This window comes from Salmo salar, chromosome 06 (genome assembly GCF_965601325.2).
Source record: "Salmo salar chromosome 06, fSalSal1, whole genome shotgun sequence".
NCBI lineage: Eukaryota > Metazoa > Chordata > Actinopteri > Salmoniformes > Salmonidae > Salmo > Salmo salar.
In genome coordinates this window covers 6,023,364-6,045,000 of record NC_138296.1, presented here as the reverse complement: position 1 = coordinate 6,045,000, position 21,637 = coordinate 6,023,364, and the positions used below count along the sequence as shown (strand labels likewise).

Below are 21,637 nucleotides of genomic sequence, written 5' to 3'. Positions count from 1 at the left end.
GCCCCTTAAATTGAAATTGAGAGAGGGGGAGCGAGAAAGACGAGAGAGAGAGAAGGAGAGAAGGAGAGAGAGAGGAGAGAGAGAAAAAAAGAGAGAGAGGGGAAAGAGATAGAGCAGGTGTGTAGGGTAATTGCTTCCATGGCAACATGTTACAAGTGTGTGTAACCTCAGGGTGGATGCTGGGTTACTTCAAGAGAGTTACCGTGGAAACCAAAGTGGCACATGACCTGTTGCCGTGCCAGCTGTGAGTTCCTGGTGGCCCTGCCCTTCCTCCACTGTGTGTGTGTGTCACGGCTGTTCAAAGGATCGGACCAAAATGCAGCGTGTTCGTAGTTCCACATATTTTATTTACCATGAAACTAAACGCAATACACTAAATACTTGAATACACAAAAAACAACAAACCGTGATGCAGAGAGAAAACACACTACTCAAAAATTAATCACCCACAAAAACAGGTGGGACTGTCACGTCCTGACCAGTAAAGGGGTCATTTTGGTATTGTAGTTTGGTCAGGACGTGGCAGGGGGTGTTTGTTTTATGTGGTTCGGGGTTTGTTGGGATATGCACAATCTTGCCCATGCGCACGCACAGTCCGGTGCGAGCGATCCCAGCCCCTCGCAAGTGCTGTGCTAGAGTGGGCATCCAGCCTGGAAGGAGGATGCCTGCGCAGCGCATCTGGCCACCGGTGCGCCTCTTAGGCCCAGGTTACCCTACGCCTGCTCTACGCACGGCAACCATCAGGCCCCTGCACAGCCCAGTTCGTCCTGTGCCAGCACTCCGCTCATGCAGGGCTACTATTACCATCCAGCCAGGACGGGTTGTGCAGGAGGTGCGCTCCAGACCTCCAGTGCCTACCCATGGCCCGGTGTATCCAGTTCCTGCTCCTCGCACTAGCCTTGGGGTGCGTGTCTCCAGTCTGGTACCTCCAGTACCAGCCCCACGCATCAGGCCTTCAGTGCGCAGTCCCCGTCCAGAGCTTCCGACGACAGTACCCCATCCAGAGCTTCTGGCAACAGTGCCCCGTCCAGAGTGTCCGGCAACAGTGCCCCGTCCAGAGCTTCCGACGACAATACCCCGTCCAGAGCTTCTGGCAACAGTGCCCCGTCCAGAGTGTCCGGCAACAGTGCCCCGTCCAGAGTGTCCGGCAACAGTGCCCCGTCCAGAGTGTCCGGCAACAGTGCCCCATCCAGAGTGTCTGGCAACAGTGCCCCTTCCAGAGTGTCCGGCAACAGTGCCCCGTCCAGAGCTTCTGGCGACAGTTCCCCGTCTAGAGATGGCCCACAGTTTGGAGCCTGCAGAGACGGTCCACAGTCCGGAGCCTGCAGAGACGGCCCACAGTCTGGGGCCTGCAGAGACGGCCCACGGTCCGGAGCCAGCAGAGACGGCCCACAGTCCGGAACTGGCGCAGCCAGAGTCACCCTACAGTCCGGAACCGGCGCAGCCAGAGTCGCCCTACAGTCCAGAACCGGCGCAGCCAGAGTCGCCCTACAGTCCGGAACCGGTGCAGCCAGAGTCGCCCTCCAGTCCGGAACCGGCACAGCCAGAGTTGCCCTCCAGTCTGTAACTGGCAGAGCCAGAGTCGCCCTACAGTCCAGAACCGGCGCAGCCAGAGTCGCCCTACAGTCCGGAACCGGCGCAGCCAGAGTCGCCCTACAGTATAACACAGCCAGAGTCGCCTTCCAGTACGACGCAGCCAGAGTCGCCCGTTGCGAGGGTCACCAGTCCGGGGTCGACGGAGAGGGACCTCGCTCTAGAGACGTCATGTAAGTGGAGTGAGCCAGGGGTGGAGCGGGGTCTGCATCCCGCTCCTGAGCCACCTCCGTACGGGGGAGTATTGGGAAGGGGGGGTGTTGCAAAAGCAGCGTCGGTGACGGTGGCCACCCTCCCTTCCCTCCCATGTAGTTTTGGGATTTTTTTGTTTGTTGTGGGTATTTGTTTTGTTGGGTTTTATTTCAGGTGCATCCGGGGTCTGCACCTTTGGGGGGGGGGGGGGGGGTACTGTCACGTCCTGACCAGTAAAGGGGTTATTTGTTATTGTAGTTTGGTCAGGACATGGCAGGGGGTGTTTGTTTTATGTGGTTCTGGGTTTGTTGGGATATGTTCTTATGTAAGCGGGGTGTTTGTTTTATGTGTTCCAGGGTTTTTGGGTATTGTTCTGGTTTTGTATTTCTATGATTTTCTAGGTTGTGTATTTCTTTGTTGGCCTGGTATGGCTCTCAATCAGGAACAGCTGTACATCGTTGTTGCTGATTGGGAGTCATACTTAGGTAGCCCTTTTTTCACCTGCGGTTGGTGGGAAGTTGTTTTTGCATTGCTGTGTGTAGCCTGCAAGACTGTTTGTCGTTCGTTCGTTTTCTTGTTTTGTTTTTGTAAGTGTTCAATAAAAGTAAATATGAGCACTCAACCCGCTGCGCCTTGGTCTACTCCATACGACGACCGTTACAGGGACAAACATCAACATAAATATGATCTCCAATTAGAGGTAACGAGGATCAGCTGCCTCCAATTGGAGATCAACCCAAAAAACAACAACATAGAAATAGACAAACTAGAACTTAAACATAGAAATAGACAACATAGAAAAACCACCCAAAACACCCCCTATCACGCCCTGACCACTCTACTATAGAAAATGACCTCTTACAAGGGTCAGGACGTGATGTGTGTGTGTGTGCGAGTACGCTCATGTGTGTATGTGCATGTTCACGTGTGTGTGTGTGTGGCTTCTTATGTGTGTGTGGTTTTAATAGTAAAGTCAGTATGCTGTGTTGCAGCAGCAGTCTAGTGTATAACACAATAAGTGACATCACTGTGAGTCAGTGTTACAGCAGCAGTCTAATGGATAACACACTAATGGATAACACACTAAGGGACATCACTGTGTTGCAGCAGCAGTCTAATTAATAACACACTAAGTGACATCACTGTGTTGCAGCAGCAGTCTAATTAATAACACACTAAGTGACATCACTGTGTTGCAGCAGCAGTCTAATTAATAACACACTAAGTGACATCACTGTGTTGCAGCAGCAGTCTAATTAATAACACACTAAGTGACATCACTGTGTTGCAGCAGCAGTCTAATTAATAACACACTAAGTGACATCACTGTGTTGCAGCAGCAGTCTAATTAATAACACACTAAGGGACATCACTGTGTTACAGCAGCAGTGTAATGGATAACACACTAAGTGACATCACTGTGTTGCAGCAGCAGTCTAATTAATAACACACTAAGTGACATCACTGTGTTGCAGCAGCAGTCTAATTAATAACACACTAAGTGACATCACTGTGTTGCAGCAGCAGTCTAATTAATAACACACTAAGTGACATCACTGTGTTGCAGCAGCAGTCTAATTAATAACACACTAAGGGACATCACTGTGTTGCAGCAGCAGTCTAATTAATAACACACTAAGTGACATCACTGTGTTGCAGCAGCAGTCTAATTAATAACACACTAAGTGACATCACTGTGTTACAGCAGCAGTGTAATGGATAACACACTAAGTGACATCACTGTGTTGCAGCAGCAGTCTAATTAATAACACACTAAGGGACATCACTGTGTTGCAGCAGCAGTCTAATTAATAACACACTAAGTGACATCACTGTGTTGCAGCAGCAGTCTAATTAATAACACACTAAGTGACATCACTGTGTTGCAGCAGCAGTCTAATTAATAACACACTAAGGGACATCACTGTGTTGCAGCAGCAGTCTAATTAATAACACACTAAGTGACATCACTGTGTTGCAGCAGCAGTCTAATTAATAACACACTAAGTGACATCACTGTGTTACAGCAGCAGTGTAATGGATAACACACTAAGTGACATCACTGTGTTGCAGCAGCAGTCTAATTAATAACACACTAAGGGACATCACTGTGTTGCAGCAGCAGTCTAATTAATAACACACTAAGTGACATCACTGTGTTGCAGCAGCAGTCTAATTAATAACACACTAAGTGACATCACTGTGTTGCAGCAGCAGTCTAATTAATAACACACTAAGTGACATCACTGTGTTACAGCAGCAGTGTAATGGATAACACACTAAGTGACATCACTGTGTTGCAGCAGCAGTCTAATTAATAACACACTAAGTGACATCACTGTGTTGCAGCAGCAGTCTAATTAATAACACACTAAGGGACATCACTGTGTTGCAGCAGCAGTCTAATTAATAACACACTAAGGGACATCACTGTGTTGCAGCAGCAGTGTAATGGATAACACACTAAGTGACATCACTGTGTTGCAGCAGCAGTCTAATTAATAACACACTAAGTGACATCACTGTGTTGCAGCAGCAGTCTAATTAATAACACACTAAGGGACATCACTGTGTTGCAGCAGCAGTCTAATTAATAACACACTAAGTGACATCACTGTGTTGCAGCAGCAGTCTAATTAATAACACACTAAGTGACATCACTGTGTTGCAGCAGCAGTCTAATTAATAACACACTAAGTGACATCACTGTGTTGCAGCAGCAGTCTAATTAATAACACACTAAGTGACATCACTGTGTTGCAGCAGCAGTGTAATGGATAACACACTAAGTGACATCACTGTGTTGCAGCAGCAGTCTAATTAATAACACACTAAGTGACATCACTGTGTTGCAGCAGCAGTGTAATGGATAACACACTAAGTGACATCACTGTGTTGCAGCAGCAGTGTAATGGATAACACACTAAGTGACATCACTGTGTTGCAGCAGTGATGTATTTTAATACAAAATAGAACGAGGTTGTTTTCACCCAAAAACAGTGAAACAAACAGTTTGTCTTTTTTAAACATATGAAAAATAATGGACAACACAATAAGTGACATCACTGTGAGTGTCTTCTCAACAGGAGAGCAACTGGTGTCTTAATAAATGGGTGTGTGTGTGTGTGTGTGTGTGTGTGTGTGTGTGTGTGTGTGTGTGTGTGTGTGTGTGTGTGTGTGTGTGTGTGTGTGTGTGTGTGTGTGTGTGTGTGTGTGTGTGTGTGTGTGTGTGTGTGTGTGTGTAAATGGGTGCACATGTGTGTGTGTTGCCATAATAATAAAGTCAGTATAGCAAGGCTATGACGTGGTAGAGAGACTGCCCTCAACTGGTCAAACTATACAATGACAGCACTCATTGTGGAAACGACCCTGCTGGCTCCTCCCCTTAATCACGACAACACAAGCAGTTTGTTCTCTCTCTCTCTCTCTCTCTCTCTCTCTCTGTCTCTCTGTCTCTCTGTCTCTCCTTCTCTCCCTGTCTCTCTGTCTCTCCCTGTCTCTATCTGTCTCTCTCTCTCCCTCGGTCTCTCTTTCTCTCTCTGTCTCTCCCTCTGTCTCTACCATTAACTTTCTCTACTTCCTGCCATGTGGCTCACGTTATACTTCCTCTAACTGTGATCATTTTTGTGTCCTTTACGGCACCCTATTCCCTATATTATAGTGCCCTATGGGGTCTCTGTCAAAAGTAGTGTACTATATAGGGAATATGGTGCCATTGGGGACGTAGCCCATGATTCTATAAGAGGCCTCTCAGGGTACAAACTAATGACTAGATGGAACTATAACACATGTGCAGGACACAAACACACACACGCACACACACACACACACACACACACACACACACACACACACACACACACACACACACACACACACACACACACACACACACACACACACACACACACACACACACACACACACACACACGCGCGCGCGCGCTGAAAAATAGAACAAAGAACACTTGGAAAGAAACAAATACAACAAATAGAACAACAAAATAAAACATGTAAAATATAAGGAGTTTATTTCAGCATAAATACATGAAGCCTTAAAATTACATAAAAAATAAATACAGATTGCCTCTTATATAAAACAGACATTTCTATGTACATTAAGTACAACATATTTTACAATATAAATATAGCTACTGTACCTTTAAAGACATTATATATTCATATACACATACATTCATATCTTAAAGGGATAGTTCACCCTAAAAAATTTAAGTTTACAGTACCAATGTTTCTCCATTTCGGCATTGATTTCTCCTAATACATACTCTCCTTATATAGAATCTACATTAAATATCTTTGACTCTACTTGACATCGGGTATTTTCTGAGACATTAAAACATCTGAGAAACTTTGAGTTTGGAGTGAACAGTCCCTTTAAAACACATTTCTGAGACATATATGTGTATATATATATATATAACCTGTTTTTAGAGAGAACAGTCCCTTTAAAACACATTTCTGAGACTGTTTTTCATGTTCCTTGTTTCTTTCTTTGGTATTTTAGTTTGACTGGAAGACTTGTGTAAAGTTCCTTATTTTAGATTCCGTTCTGCTTTTTTAAAGCCTCTGAAACACGAAGCGCCGTGCCACCAGTCCCATGACTAAACGCTCTGTAGACAGGGAGAGTCACACATGGCACCCCATTCACTATATAGTGTACTGCATTGAACCAGGTCAAATACATCCCAAATGGCACCCCCTTCACTATATAGTGTAATACTTTTCACCCGGTCAAAAGTACATCGTATGCCCTACATGGTACAGTACTTTTGACAAGGGGCGGCAGGTTAGAGAGTTGACCTTGAGCAAGGCACTTAACCTCCCCCACAACAACAGCTCCCCGGGTACCCGGTGTGGCAGCCTCCTGCACCTCTCCAAAAACTGTATGTGAGTTGGTATGAAGCAGAAGTCACATTTTGATTGGACCTCGTGTGCAGTTGACCAATAAAGTAATCTTATCAACCAGCCTCCTTTCCAGCCCAGTCTGGTAACAGTTCTCCCTGCGCTGTGGGGCGCATCATCCAGGCTAATTCATCTGGACTACTTTTGACCAGGCAATAGACCTATGTAAGGAATGGGCTGCCATTAAGGAGCGAACACACATACTTCCTGTGGTGGCTGTGACTGTAGAAGGCTGGTAAAATACACTGTCTCTAATATTCCCTGACACAAGTCCAGACCTGTCCTGAGGACAGACTACAGACAGCAGCAAACAACTAGCTGGTCCATATCTGACAATAATAGAGTTATAACACACACACACACACACACACACACACACACACACACACACACACACACACACACACACACACACACACACACACACACACACACACACACACACACACACGCACACACACACACACACACACACACACACACACACACACACACACACACACACACACACACACTCACACTCACACTCACACTCACACTCACACACTAAAATATACAGACAGACTCAAGTGGAAGATTTGTCAGACATGACAGCTGAGTGAAGTGGCAGATCGATGTGTCTGTGTGTGTATGTGTGTGTGTATTTTTACAGCATTATTCACCAGACGCGACACACGACTCAGGAGCGAGTGACCCCCCCGCGTCTCCATGGAAACTGGCAGCACACACACAGAGTCTGTCACTATTTTACTCTTATTATTATCTATCCTGATGCCTAGTCACTTTACCCTGCCTTCATGTACATATCTAAAATACCTTATTATTATCTATCCTGATGTCTAGTCACTTTACCCTGCCTTCATGTACATATCTACCTCAAATACCTTATTATTATCTATCCTGATGCCTAGTCACTTTACCCTGCCTTCATGTACATATCTACCTCAAATACCTTATTATTATCTATCCTGATGCCTAGTCACTTTACCCTGCCTTCATGTACATATCTAAAATACCTTATTATTATCTATCCTGATGTCTAGTCACTTTACCCTGCCTTCATGTACATATCTACCTCAAATACCTTATTATCTATCCTGATGCCTAGTCACTTTACCCTGCCTTCATGTACATATCTACCTCAAATACCTTATTATTATCTATCCTGATGCCTAGTCACTTTACCCTGCCTTCATGTACATATCTACCTCAAATACCTTATTATTATCTATCCTGATGCCTAGTCACTTTACCCTGACTTCATGTACATATCTACCTCGAATACCTTATTATTATCTATCCTGATGTCTAGTCACTTTACCCTGCCTTCATGTACATATCTACCTCAAATACCTTATTATCTATCCTGATGCCTAGTCACTTTACCCTGCCTTCATGTACATATCTACCTCAAATACCTTATTATTATCTATCCTGATGCCTAGACACTTTACCCTGCCTTCATGTACATATCTAAAATACCTTATTATTATCTATCCTGATGTCTATTCCCTTTACCCTGACTTCATGTACATATCTACCTCAAATACCTTATTATTATCTATCCTGATGCCTAGACACTTTACCCTGCCTTCATGTACATATCTAAAATACCTTATTATTATCTATCCTGATGTCTATTCCCTTTACCCTGACTTCATGTACATATCTACCTCAAATACCTTATTATTATCTATCCTGATGCCTAGTCACTTTACCCTGCCTTCATGTACATATCTAAAATACCTTATTATTATCTATCCTGATGTCTATTCCCTTTACCCTGACTTCATGTACATATCTACCTCAAATACCTTATTATTATCTATCCTGATGCCTAGTCACTTTACCCTGCCTTCATGTACATATCTACCTCAAATACCTTATTATTATCTATCCTGATGTCTAGTCACTTTACCCTGCCTTCATGTACATATCTACCTCAAATACCTTATTATTATCTATCCTGATGCCTAGACACTTTACCCTGACTTCATGTACATATCTACCTCAAATACCTTATTATTATCTATCCTGATGCCTAGACACTTTACCCTGCCTTCATGTACATATCTACCTCAAATACCGTATTATCTATCCTGATGCCTAGACACTTTACCCTGACTTCATGTACATATCTACCTCAAATACCTTATTATTATATATCCTGATGTCTAGTCACTTTACCCTGCCTTCATGTACATATCTACCTCAAATACCTTATTATCTATCCTGATGTCTAGTCACTTTACCCTGCCTTCATGTACATATCTACCTCAAATACCTTATTATTATCTATCCTGATGTCTAGTCACTTTACCCTGCCTTCATGTACATATCTACCTCAAATACCTTATTATTATCTATCCTGATGTCTAGTCACTTTACCCTGCCTTCATGTACATATCTACCTCAAATACCTTATTATCTATCCTGATGCCTAGTCACTTTACCCTGCCTTCATGTACATATCTACCTCAAATACCTTATTATTATATATCCTGATGTCTAGTCACTTTACCCTGCCTTCATGTACATATCTACCTCAAATACCTTATTATTATCTATCCTGATGTCTAGTCACTTTACCCTGCCTTCATGTACATATCTACCTCTATTACCTTATTATTATCTATCCTGATGCCTAGTCACTTTACCCTGCCTTCATGTACATATCTACCTCAATTACCTTATTATTATCTATCCTGATGTCTATTCCCTTTACCCTGCCTATATGTACATATCTACCTCAAATACCTTATTATTATCTATCCTGATGCCTAGTCACTTTACCCTGCCTTCATGTACATATCTACCTCAAATACCTTATTATTATCTATCCTGATGTCTATCCTTTACCCTGCCTATATGTACATATCTACCTCAAATACCTTATTATTATCTATCCTGATGCCTAGTCACTTTACCCTGCCTTCATGTACATATCTACCTCAAATACCTTATTATTATCTATCCTGATGCCTAGACACTTTACCCTGCCTTCATGTACATATCTACCTCAAATACCTTATTATTATTATTTGTATTACTATGAACTGGGAGGGTACCCTGCTGTTACACTGTCTGTCCCTGAACTGGTAGTGTACCCTGCTGTTACACTGTCTGTCCCTGAACTGGTAGTGTACCCTGCTGTTACACTGTCTGTCCCTGAACTGGTAGTGTACCCTGCCGTTACTCTGTCTGATAATACATACAGCACAGAACACAGAAGTGCGTCCCAAAAGGCACCGTATTGCCTAGTGCACTACTTTGGACCAGAGTCCTATGGGAAAGTAGTGCACTAAATACGGAATAGGGTGCCAATAGGAACACAGGCAGAAGCAGACATACAATCACTCTGGTTTTGAATGAAACCTGATTCATTAGGTACCAGGGAAAAATTGCACATGTATCCATTACAAATTCATAAATTACAAATTCATAAATTACAAATTCATAAATTACAAATTCACACATTCCCTATGATTTCCATTCATGACTGGTTAAGAGGGATGACTCAGAGAACGTCCCATCACTGTTATAGGCTTTCTTTTTATTCTAGACCAGTAGCTCCTGTACAACCTTTGGATGAGGAAGTAGTCTGATGTTTCATCCATCCCGTCTGTCTATGTATCTCTCTGTTTGACTAGGCCTGTTGTTGGAGGATATTAGCTGTTACCTTTTTGTTAACCTCTGTTTTCACCTGTAATCCTTTTATTCGTTTCCAGAAAAGATAAGTTGGTTATTCTCCAGGTTGCAGATGCTGGCAGTTTATGTTGCCTGCCCTGCCCAGCCCCAAGCTACTCCTCTGGGGTCGGCCCAACCTGATCAGCCGGTGGAGATGGCTCCAGGCATACGCCAACCGGCCAGACACTAGGTCCAATGAGGCTGGGTCCACACCTGCCCAGAGGTTCCCTGCCAAACCCCCCAAACGTCCCCCCGAACCCTCCACTGGACCCCCCACTGGAGCTCCCACCGCCTCCTTGACCAACTTAGGTAGAGCCACAGAGTCAGGTAAGATGGAGCTGCTGTCGCTCCCCAGGAAGAGGTGATCCAGGGCCCGGTTCTGGAGGCTGTCCCTCAGGCTGCAGACCAGCTCCTCCATCCTGGCCACCAGATAGCGATCCTCCCAGGCCTAAAAAAGAAAGACAAGTAGACGGTCAGTAAGATGCAAAAACCTTAGTAACCTATTTACAAATGATTCCAAACATATGTGTACATATGATAGAGCAGATCAGCCTATAGAGGACAATAAATCAGGACGGATAACAGGCCTCCAATCAAATCAAAGTTTCTTGTCATGTGAAGGGATGGGCAAAAATGACAAATTACAATGACAAATTATAATTACAAATTACAACAGCAAAATACCGTAAAGATTAATGTATCAAAATAAATTACAAAAATATGTTTGCAAAGTATTGTATTTAATTCAAATGCATGTATTGTGTATATTAAAAGACAAAAATACATTTGCAAGTAGCCCCCTTAACAAAACAGCATTGTCAGTAATGATTACAGAGACACCTGGCTTGATTTGACTGTGATACGTCTTTTTTTATCCTCCTTAGTTTAATGCACTGACTGCTCCCGAGTGGTGCAGCGGCCTAAGGCCCTGCATCTCAGTGCTCCTTAGTTTAATGCACTGACTGCTCCCGAGTGGTGCAGTGGACTAAGGCCCTGCATCTCAGTGCTTCTTAGTTTAATGCACTGACTGCTCCCGAGTGGTGCAGCGGACTAAGGCCCTGCGTCTTAGTGCTCCTTAGTTTAATGCACTGACTGCTCCCGAGTGGCGCAGTGGACTAAGGCACTGCATCTCAGTGCTAAAGGCTTCACTACAGACACCCTGGTTCCATTCCAGGCTGTATCATTACCGGCCGTGATTGGGAGTCTCATAGAGCGGCGCACAATTGGCCCAGCGTCATCCGGATTAGTGTTTGGCCGGGGTAGGCCGTCATTGTAAATAAGAATTTGTTCTTAACTGACTTGCCTAGTTAAATAAAAGGTTAAATTAATTAATTTTAAAAAGGTCACTCTGGATAAGAGTATCTGCTAAACGACCAAAATGTAAATGTAAAAATTAAAAGCAGACTGGTTATTATAATTGGCATTGTTTCGGGGCGGAGCTCATTAGAATAATACCCAGCATGTTTTGCGAGTCTTAATTTTCACATTTATATTTTGGTAACTTAGCTCTTATCACACCATAGTGCCATCAGACTTCTGATACCAATGCAGGATGAAAGGGGGACATAAAATGGTAATATAAAAATGGTATAGAAAAGTATTTTGTATTTTAAAAATACAAATTACAGCTCTCTAAAGTATCTTGTTACAAAATACATTGGATTGTACTTTATGCCAGTGAAAAAATAATTACAAAGTACTCAGGAGTAATTAAAATAAGGAATACTGCCCATCTCTGGACATATGCAGAATACATACTGCATAGTGTACACAGTACAATGAAATACTTCCTAGCAAGCTCTACTCTCTAACAGTGCAGCATCTATTTAAAATATTCAGCAAAAATAAATAGTAAATAAAGCAGTAAGAGAAGACAATACAAGTACCTATTAAAGGTAGGGTGTAACCTGTAGTACCTATTAAAGGTATGGTGTAACCTGTAGTACCTATTAAAGGTATGCTGTAACCTGTAGTACCTATTAAAGGTATGGTGTAACCTGTAGTACCTATTAAAGGTATGGTGTAACCTGTAGTACCTATTAAAGGTATGTTGTAACCTGTAGTACCTATTAAAGGTATGGTGTAACCTGTAGTACCTATTAAAGGTATGGTGTAACCTGTAGTACCTATTAAAGGTATGGTGTAACCTGTAGTACCTATTAAAGGTATGGTGTAACCTGTAGTACCTATTAAAGGTATGGTGTAACCTGTAGTACCTATTAAAGGTATGGTGTAACCTGTAGTACCTATTAAAAGTATGGTGTAACCTGTAGTACCTATTAAAGGTATGGTGTAACCTGTAGTACCTATTAAAGGTATGGTGTAACCTGTAGTACCTATTAAAGGTATGGTGTAACCTGTAGTACCTATTAAAGGTATGGTGTAACCTGTAGTACCTATTAAAGGTATGGTGTAACCTGTAGTACCTATTAAAAGTATGGTGTAACCTGTAGTACCTATTAAAGGTATGGTGTAACCTGTAGTACCTATTAAAGGTATGGTGTAACCTGTAGTACCTATTAAAAGTATGTTGTAACCTACCTCTACAGTACCTATTAAAGGTATGGTGTAACCTGTAGTACCTATTAAAAGTATGGTGTAACCTGTAGTACCTATTAAAGGTATGGTGTAACCTGTAGTACCTATTAAAAGTATGGTGTAACCTATAGTTCCTATTAAAGGCATGTTGTAACCTGTAGTACCTATTAAAAGTATGTTGTAACCTGTAGTACCTATTAAAAGTATGTTGTAACCTGTAGTACCTATTAAAGGTATGGTGTAACCTGTAGTACCTATTAAAGGTATGGTGTAACCTGTAGTACCTATTAAAGGTGTGGTGTAACCTGTAGTACCTATTAAAGGTGTGGTGTAACCTGTAGTACCTATTAAAGGTATGGTGTAACCTGTAGTACCTATTAAAGGTATGGTGTAACCTGTAGTACCTATTAAAGGTATGGTGTAACCTGTAGTACCTATTAAAGGTATGGTGTAACCTGTAGTAACTATTAAAGGTATGGTGTAACCTGTAGCACCTATTAAAGGTATGGTGTAACCTGTAGTAACTATTAAAGGTGTGGTGTAACCTGTAGTACCTATTAAAGGTGTGGTGTAACCTGTAGTACCTATTAAAAGTATGTTGTAACCTGTAGTACCTATTAAAGGTATGGTGTAACCTGTAGTACCTATTAAAGGTATGGTGTAACCTGTAGTAACTATTAAAGGTATGGTGTAACCTGTAGTACCTATTAAAGGTATGTTGTAACCTGTAGTAACTATTAAAGGTGTGGTGTAACCTGTAGTACCTATTAAAGGTGTGGTGTAACCTGTAGTACCTATTAAAGGTATGGTGTAACCTGTAGTACCTATTAAAGGTATGGTGTAACCTGTAGTACCGATTCAAGGTATGGTGTAACCTGTAGTACCTATTAAAGGTATGGTGTAACCTGTAGTACCTATTAAAGGTATGGTGTAACCTACCTCTACAGTACCTATTTAAGGTATGTTGTAACCTGTAGTACCTATTAAAGGTATGGTGTAACCTGTAGTACCTATTAAAGGTATGGTGTAACCTGTAGTACCTATTAAAGGTGTGGTGTAACCTGTAGTACCTATTAAAGGTATGTTGTAACCTACCTCTACAGTACCTATTAAAGGTATGGTGTAACCTGTAGTACCTATTAAAGGTATGGTGTAACCTGTAGTACCTATTAAAGGTATGGTGTAACCTGTAGTACCTATTAAAGGTATGGTGTAACCTACCTCTACAGTACCTATTTAAGGTATGTTGTAACCTGTAGTACCTATTAAAGGTATGGTGTAACCTGTAGTACCTATTAAAGGTATGGTGTAACCTGTAGTACCTATTAAAGGTGTGGTGTAACCTGTAGTACCTATTAAAGGTATGTTGTAACCTACCTCTACAGTACCTATTTAAGGTATGGTGTAACCTGTAGTACCTATTAAAGGTATGGTGTAACCTACCTCTACAGTACCTATTTAAGGTATGTTGTAACCTGTAGTACCTATTAAAGGTATGTTGTAACCTGTAGTACCTATTAAAGGTATGCTGTAACCTGTAGTACCTATTAAAGGTATGGTGTAAGCTGTAGTACCTATTAAAGGTATGGTTTAACCTGTAGTACCTATTAAAGTTATGGTTTAACCTGTAGTACCTATTAAAGGTATGGTGTAACCTGTAGTACCTATTAAAAGTATGTTGTAACCTGTAGTACCTATTAAAGGTATGGTGTAACCTGTAGTACCTATTAAAGGTATGTTGTAACCTGTAGTACCTATTAAAAGTATGTTGTAACCTGTAGTACCTATTAAAGGTATGGTTTAACCTGTAGTACCTATTAAAGGTATGTTGTAACCTACCTCTACAGTACCTATTAAAGGTATGGTGTAACCTGTAGTAACTATTAAAGGTATGGTGTAACCTGTAGTACCTATTAAAGGTATGGTGTAACCTGTAGTACCTATTAAAGGTATGTTGTAACCTGTAGTACCTCTTAAAGGTATGTTGTAACCTGTAGTACCTATTAAAGGTATGTTGTAACCTGTAGTACCTATTAAAGGTATGGTGTTTCCTACCTCTACAGTACCTATTAAAGGTAGGGTGTAACCTACCTCTGCAGGAGAGCTGAGTAGCAGACGCAGCCAGGCCGTCTTTAGTGTGTAGGAGGAGAGGACTGACCTCCAGAGCGCCCCCCGGTGGCTGTCCAGTGCCTGGCCACCCAGGTCACGCAGGGCCTTGGTCAGCTGGAGCACCTTGAGGTGGCAGGAGGGCTGTGGGGAGCGGCCACGGAGCCAGCCCAGCAGACGCTGCTCCTGGCGGGGGAAGAACAAAGTCCACAGGTCCCTCTCCTCGCTCTGCTGGTTCTGGTGCTGGTCTGGAATGAAAGGAGAGAACGGATGGATGGATGGATGGATGGATGGATGGATGGATGGATGGATGGATGGATGGATGAAGGACAGAAGGAAGGAAAGAAAGAAGTAAGGAAGGAAGTAGGGAAGGAAAGAAGGAGATAGGGAATTAATGATTTAGTGAATTAAATAATGAATGAATAATGAATTGATGAACAAAGAAAGGAGAGAAATTAAGAAAGAGTAATATACTTTATTGAATTTGTAAATGATATCATATATTTACACCTGAACACACCTGTATTTGACATCGCCACTGAGGCCGTCGTTTCCATGGGAACCAGGTAGACCCCGTCTCCGAGGGGGATGGCGGGGAGGAGCCGTATTGCCATGGAGATGTGACAGCAGACGTAGTCGGAACGCGGTGTGAGGCGGAGCTGCACACGGTCGTCGGCCAGTGCCAGACTCAGCGTACAGCGCTGCTCAAAAGGGTAGCGCACGGTTGCTAGGCAACGCTGGACTGCCGGGTAGAACCAACGGAGGACGGAGTCCGGGGTCAGGCGATAGACTCCGCCCCCTCCTCCTGACACTGCCGTGACCCCTGACAGTGACCTCGATGACCTTTCGGGCGACTCCCGAGAAGGGTGCATTCGTAAAAACGTGTCAGTGAAGTTGCGGTGTTTTCGTAGCCAGTCACCACGGCGAGGAGTCTCTAGACTGCACCGTGGCACGCCGCTCCACCCACTGTCCTCTGAGCTTTCCCCTTTCATCTCTTCCTTCACCTCGTCCTTCAAGTCTTCCTTCCCTTCTTCTTTGACCTCTGTCTGCTCCTCCACCTTGCTGTCGTCCTTCTGGACATCCTTCACTTTATTGCTTCTTACCCTCATCCTGTTCCCCTTCCCTGACTTTCTCCCGTTCTCTTTAACCTCCACCCTCTCCTCCCTCACATCCTCCTTGCCCTCCCCCTTCCCCGACTTTCTCCCGTTCTCTTTAACCTCCCCCCTCTCCTCCCTCACATCCCCCTTGCCCTCCCCCTTCCCTGACTTTCTCCCGTTCTCTTTAACCTCCCCCCTCTGCTCCCTCACATCCCTCTTGCCCTCCCCCTTCTCCTCTCCCTTCTCCTCTCCTCTCTCGTTCTTCTTCTCCTCCCCCCTCCTCTCCCCCCTGTATACTCGTGGCTCCAGTCTCAGTTCTCGGGGTATCTTCAGAGGTACCAGGATGTCATAGTAATCTGGAGCGCCCACCTTGTGCTCCTCGTATGAACTGCCCACCTGCAACCAGACCAGACAAACAAGGATTATGTGAGTCCCAAATTGCAACCCAATTCCCCAGAAGTTTGTTTACGTAGACCATCAACTATGTTAACTAATTAATAATTTAACAACAAGAAGAGAAAATGTTATCTTCCGAAACTCACCTGCAGGAAGTCTCCCCGGAACGCCAGAGAGGACTCTGGGATACCTCCAGTGGCACGTCCGGCTCTGACCAGCTCCCCGACCAGTTTGGCCACGTGGGCCTTGCTGTGCCCCAGGACGTGAGGAGACAGACGCACCCAGCGCTCGTAGTAGTCCTCCAGGACCTCTCGACGAGACCAACCCGATTTCAGAGCCCCGTCAGCGGCCTCGAGAGGCACCCTCTGGGGCCCCCCTGGGTGGGTGGAGCAGTACCTGCCGGTACACATTGATATGAGTCAATTCATATTTGAACAGATGGCTACTTAGTGCAATCAAGGGAGTGAAGGAAACCACAGCATTATGGGTATTATTATGAGTTTTCAAAAGCAGAAGCAAGAATCACCATAGTAACCGTGCAACTCAAACAGAGGGAGAGACAGAGAGAGAGAGAGAGAGAGACAGAGAGACAGAGAGAGAGACAGAGAGACAGAGAGAGAGAGAGAGGACAGACAGAGAGAGAGAGAGACAGAGAGAGAGAGAGAGAGAGAGAGACAGAGAGAGACAGAGAGACAGAGAGACAGAGAGACAGAGAGAGAGAGAGACAGAGAGACAGAGAGAGAGACAGAGAGAGAGACAGAGAGACAGAGAGAGAGAGAGAGACAGGAGAGACAGAGAGAGAGAGGAGAGAGAGAGAGAGAGAGAGAGAGATAGAGGGAGAGCGAGAGAGAGGAGAGAGAGAGAGAGGAGAGAGAGAGAGAGAGCGAGAGAGAGAGAGAGAGAGAGAGAGAGAGAGAGAGAGAGATAGAGGGAGAGCGAGAGAGTTGAGAGAGAGAGAGGAGAGAGAGAGGAGAGAGAGGGAGAGAGAGAGGAGAGAGAGAGAGAGAGCTAGAGAGAGAGAGAGAGAGAGAGAGAGAGAGAGAGAGAGACAGAGAGACAGAGAGACAGACAGACAGACAGACAGACAGACAGACAGACAGACAGACAGACAGACAGACAGACAGACAGACAGACAGACAGACAGACAGACAGACAGACAGACAGACAGACAGACAGACAGACAGAAAACACATACCTGGAGGTGACAGCCCCCCTAGACACTATGACAAAACAACCAACAAAAACGGGTCAGAACTCCTGCAGCTCTCGTCGCACGCTGGGTATGTACATAGTCAATGGTAGTCTTCAAGGGGACTCTCACGGTAGGTACACCTACAGCTCATCTCTTGGCAGTAGTACTGTAGACTACTTTATCACTGACCTCAACCCAGAGTCTCTTAGAGCGTTCACAGTCAGCCCACTGACACCCCAATCAGATCACAGCAAAATCACAGTCTATTTGAACAGAGCAATACTTAATCAGCAGGCATCAAAGCCAAAGGAACTGAGTAATATTAAGAAATGCTATAGATGGAAGGAAAGTAGTGTAGAAACCTAACAAAAAACAATTAGGGAACAACAAATTCAATCCCTTTTAGACAACTTCTTGGACAAAACGTTCCACTGTAATAGTGAAGGTGTAAACTTGCCAGTAGAAAATCTTAACAGTATATTTGACCTCTCAACTTCCCTATCAAATCTAAAATGTTCAAATAGAAAACCGAAGAAAATGAACAACAATGATACATGGTTTGATGAAGAATGCAAAAACCTAAGAAAGAAATTGAGAATCCTGTCCAACCAAAAACATAGAGACCCAGAAAACCTGAGTCTACGCCTTCACTATGGTGAATCACTAAAACAATAGAGAAATACACTACGGAGAAAGAAGGAACAGCACGTCAGAAATCAGCTCAATGTAACTGAAGAATCCGTAGACTCGAACCACTTCTGGGAAAATTGGAAAACACTAAACAAACAACAACACAAAGAATTATCTATCCAAAATGGAGATGTATATATATATGGGTAAACCACTTCTCCAATCTTTTTAGTTCTATAACAAAGAACAAACAGCAAAAACATTAACATGATCAAATACAAATCTTAGAAAAAACTATTAAAGACTACCAGAACCCACTGAATTCTCCAATTATATTGAATGAACTACAGGACAAAATAAAACCTTCCAACCCAAAAAGGCCTGTGGGGTTGATGGTAACCTCAATGAAATTATCAACTATACAGACAACAAATTCCAATTGGCTATAATAAAACTCTTCAACATCATCCTCAGCTCTGGCATCTTCCCCAATTTGTGGAACCAAGGACCGATCACCCCAATCCACAAAAGTGGAGACAAATTTGATCCCAATAACTACCATGGGATATGCGTCAACAGCAACCATGGGAAAATCCTTGTAAAATCTACATAAAACACCAAATAATGCAGAGCAGAATTAATGATCAAAATCCAGAAAAGAGCTGTTAAATTCTACAACCACCTAAAAGGAAGAGATTTCCAAACCTTCTAAAACAAGGCCATCACCTACAGAGAGATGAACCTAGAGAAGAGTCCCCTAAGCAAGCTGGTCCTGGGGCTCTGTTCACAAACAGATCCCACAGAGCCCCAGGACAGCAACACAACTAGACCCAACCAAATCATGAGAAAACAAAAAGATAATTAGTTGACATATTACAAAGAATGAACAAAAATACTGAGCAAACTAGAATGCTATTTGTCCCTAAACAGAGAGGACACAGCGGCAGAATACCTGACCACTGTGACTGACCCAAACTTAAGGAAAGCTTTGACTATGTACAGACTCAGTGAACATAGCCTTGCTATTGAGAAAGGCCGCCGTAGGCAGACCTGGCTCTCAAGAGAAGACAGGCTATGTGCACACTGCCCACAAAATGAGGTGGAAACTGAGCTGCACTTCCTAACCTCCTGCCAAATGTATGACCATATTAGAGACACATATTTCCCTCAGATTACACAGACCCACAAAGAATTAGAAAACAAATCCAATTTTGATAAACTTCCATATCTATTGGGTGAAATACCACAGTTTGCCATCTCAGCAGCAAGATTTGTGACCTGTTGCCACAAGAAAAGGTCAACCAGTGAAGAACAAACACCATTGTAAATACAACCCATATTTATGTTTATTTATTTTACCTTTGTACTTTAACCATTTGTACATCATTACAACACTATATACACACACAATATGACATTTAAAATGTATATTCCTTTGGAAGTTTTGTGTGTTTACTGTAATTTTTTTATTTTATTTCAGTTTTGTATATTATCCATTTCAATTGCTTTGGCAATGTAAACATATGTTTCCCATGCCAATAAACCCCTTTGAATTGAATTGAGAGAGAGTGGGAGAGAGAGAGAGAGAGAGAGAGAGAGTAGATATGATGTGTGTGGACTGGGTACCTTATGAAGAGGTAGCAGAGGACACAGGCCAGTAGTAGTTTGATGAGGGAGAAAAAGACAGGAGGGCCCTGGTCAGAGCAGGGCTCTGTCCCAGCCTCGTACCCAGGATCGGGGCCTGATTCTGGGCCTGATTCTGGACTTAGCCAGTGGGTTATGTGGTGGTGGAAAACCAGACCTGTCAACACACAGGTCAGCAGAGGCCAGAACACCCGCAGGTTCAGAGTGTACACACTCATCCTCCTCTCTCTCTCTCTCTCTCTCGCTCTCTCTTCTCGTTCCCTCTCTCTCTCTTCTCGTTCCCTCTCTCTCTCTTCTCGTGTCCCCCTCTCTCTCTTCTCGTTCCCCCTCTCTCCTCCTTTCTGTTGCTCCTAGGTTCCTTCGTTCTTTCTCTTCTTCTTGTCTGTCTAGGACTTGTTCTTTAGCGATGCCAGAGAACTGAGACAGGGTCAGGGCAGGCTAACCCATCATGACTCTCTCTCTCTCTCCTCGTTTCCCTCCTCTGCGCCTCAATGTTCTTCTCTCTGTTTTCTCCTCTCCTTCCTTCTTGTAACAGAACTCCCACTTCTTATTCTTCTTCTCCTCTCCAGCTTGTTTGTTCAGTTTAAAGTCAGTTGAAGTTCCTCTTCAGAAGTTCCTTCTCTCTTCTTCAATCTGTCCCTCCTGTTTTTCCCCTCCTCTTCAGAGCTGTATGATGTCAGGTTTATCTGTCTTTGTGAAGACTCCTCTCGAACAGGTTCTCTCTCTCTTGTCCTCTTGTTCTCTCTCTCTTGTCTTCTCTTTTTCCCGGTCTCTCGCTCTCTCTCTGGTTTTTCTGCCAGTGAGCTCAGAGAGAGGAATTTTTGTTAAAAGAAAATAGAGGGAGGAGGAGGAGAGAGAGAGACTGGGCAGCAACACTCTCCTCCCACCTCTTAAAGAGACAAAGACATTGTTTCACATCTCAACATTACATTTAAAAGGAGACTCAGGCCATGTCCCAAATGGAACCCTATTCCCTGTATAATGCACTACTTTTGATCAGAGCCCTATGGGCCCTTGTTGAAAGTAGTGCAATATTTAGGGAATAGGGTGCCATTTGGGACACAGAGGCTATGCCAGTTACTGTAGCAGCATTGACAATAAGTGACAATAAAAGTTATTCAACTGCATTTGACTGATTTGATATATACTTCAAACTGAGTGTACAAAACATTAAGAACACTTTCCTAATATTGAGTTGCACCCCTCCTTTTGCCCAGCTTCAATTCGTCGGAGCATGGACTACACAAGGTGTTGAAAGCGTTCCACAGGGATGCTGGCCCATGTTGACTCCAATGCTTCCCACAGTTGTGTCCAGTTGGCTGGATGTCCTTTGTGTGGTGGACCATTCATGATACACAGAAACTGTGGAGCGTGAAAACCCAGCAGCGTTGCAGTTCTTGACACAAATCGTTACGCCTGGCACCTGGATTCACCTGGTCAGTCTATGTCATGGAAAGAGCATAATGTTCTACACTGGTAACAAAGCATTACTAACAGTCTTGGGCAGTTATTGTGAGGACAGACAAACTACTTTGTAAAGGCTAAGAGAATACATTAACTTATTATAGAATATAATATATTAAAGAAGTGTTTCTACAACTTTAGTATGGCTGTGATACAGTGGGAGGAAAAAAGTATTT

The 21,637-nt window shown here is 43.4% G+C and overlaps 1 protein-coding gene and 1 long non-coding RNA gene across 2 annotated transcripts; both read right to left on the bottom strand.

The window, feature by feature from the left end:
• Positions 1-5,798: 5,798 nt before the first annotated feature.
• LOC145879795 (uncharacterized) lies at positions 5,799-9,552 on the bottom strand. Its single transcript, XR_014392595.1, has 2 exons — positions 7,524-9,552; positions 5,799-7,459 (listed from the first exon to the last, which is right to left on the bottom strand). It is a non-coding gene; the product is annotated as an uncharacterized LOC145879795 (long non-coding RNA).
• Positions 9,553-9,571: 19 nt separating this feature from the next.
• Positions 9,572-20,827, bottom strand: LOC106606334 (inositol 1,4,5-trisphosphate receptor-interacting protein-like 2). Its single transcript, XM_045719637.2, has 5 exons — positions 19,980-20,827; positions 16,678-16,927; positions 15,559-16,531; positions 15,024-15,286; positions 9,572-10,842 (listed from the first exon to the last, which is right to left on the bottom strand). Exons 1-5 carry the CDS (start codon positions 20,213-20,215, stop codon positions 10,450-10,452), a joined length of 2,115 nt encoding a protein of 704 aa, XP_045575593.1. The 5' UTR covers positions 20,216-20,827; the 3' UTR covers positions 9,572-10,449.
• Positions 20,828-21,637: the final 810 nt, after the last annotated feature.

Coding starts and splice junctions, on each gene's coding strand:
- LOC106606334 (XM_045719637.2), bottom strand. CDS start 20,215: ATGAGTGTGTACACTCTGAACCTGCGGGTGTTCTGGCCTCTGCTGACC. Junction 15,287..15,558: donor AGTGGCGATGTCAAATACAG/GTGTGTTCAGGT, acceptor CTTTCATTCCAG/ACCAGCACCAGAACCAGCAG. Junction 10,843..15,023: donor TACTCAGCTCTCCTGCAGAG/GTAGGTTACACC, acceptor TTTCTTTTTTAG/GCCTGGGAGGATCGCTATCT.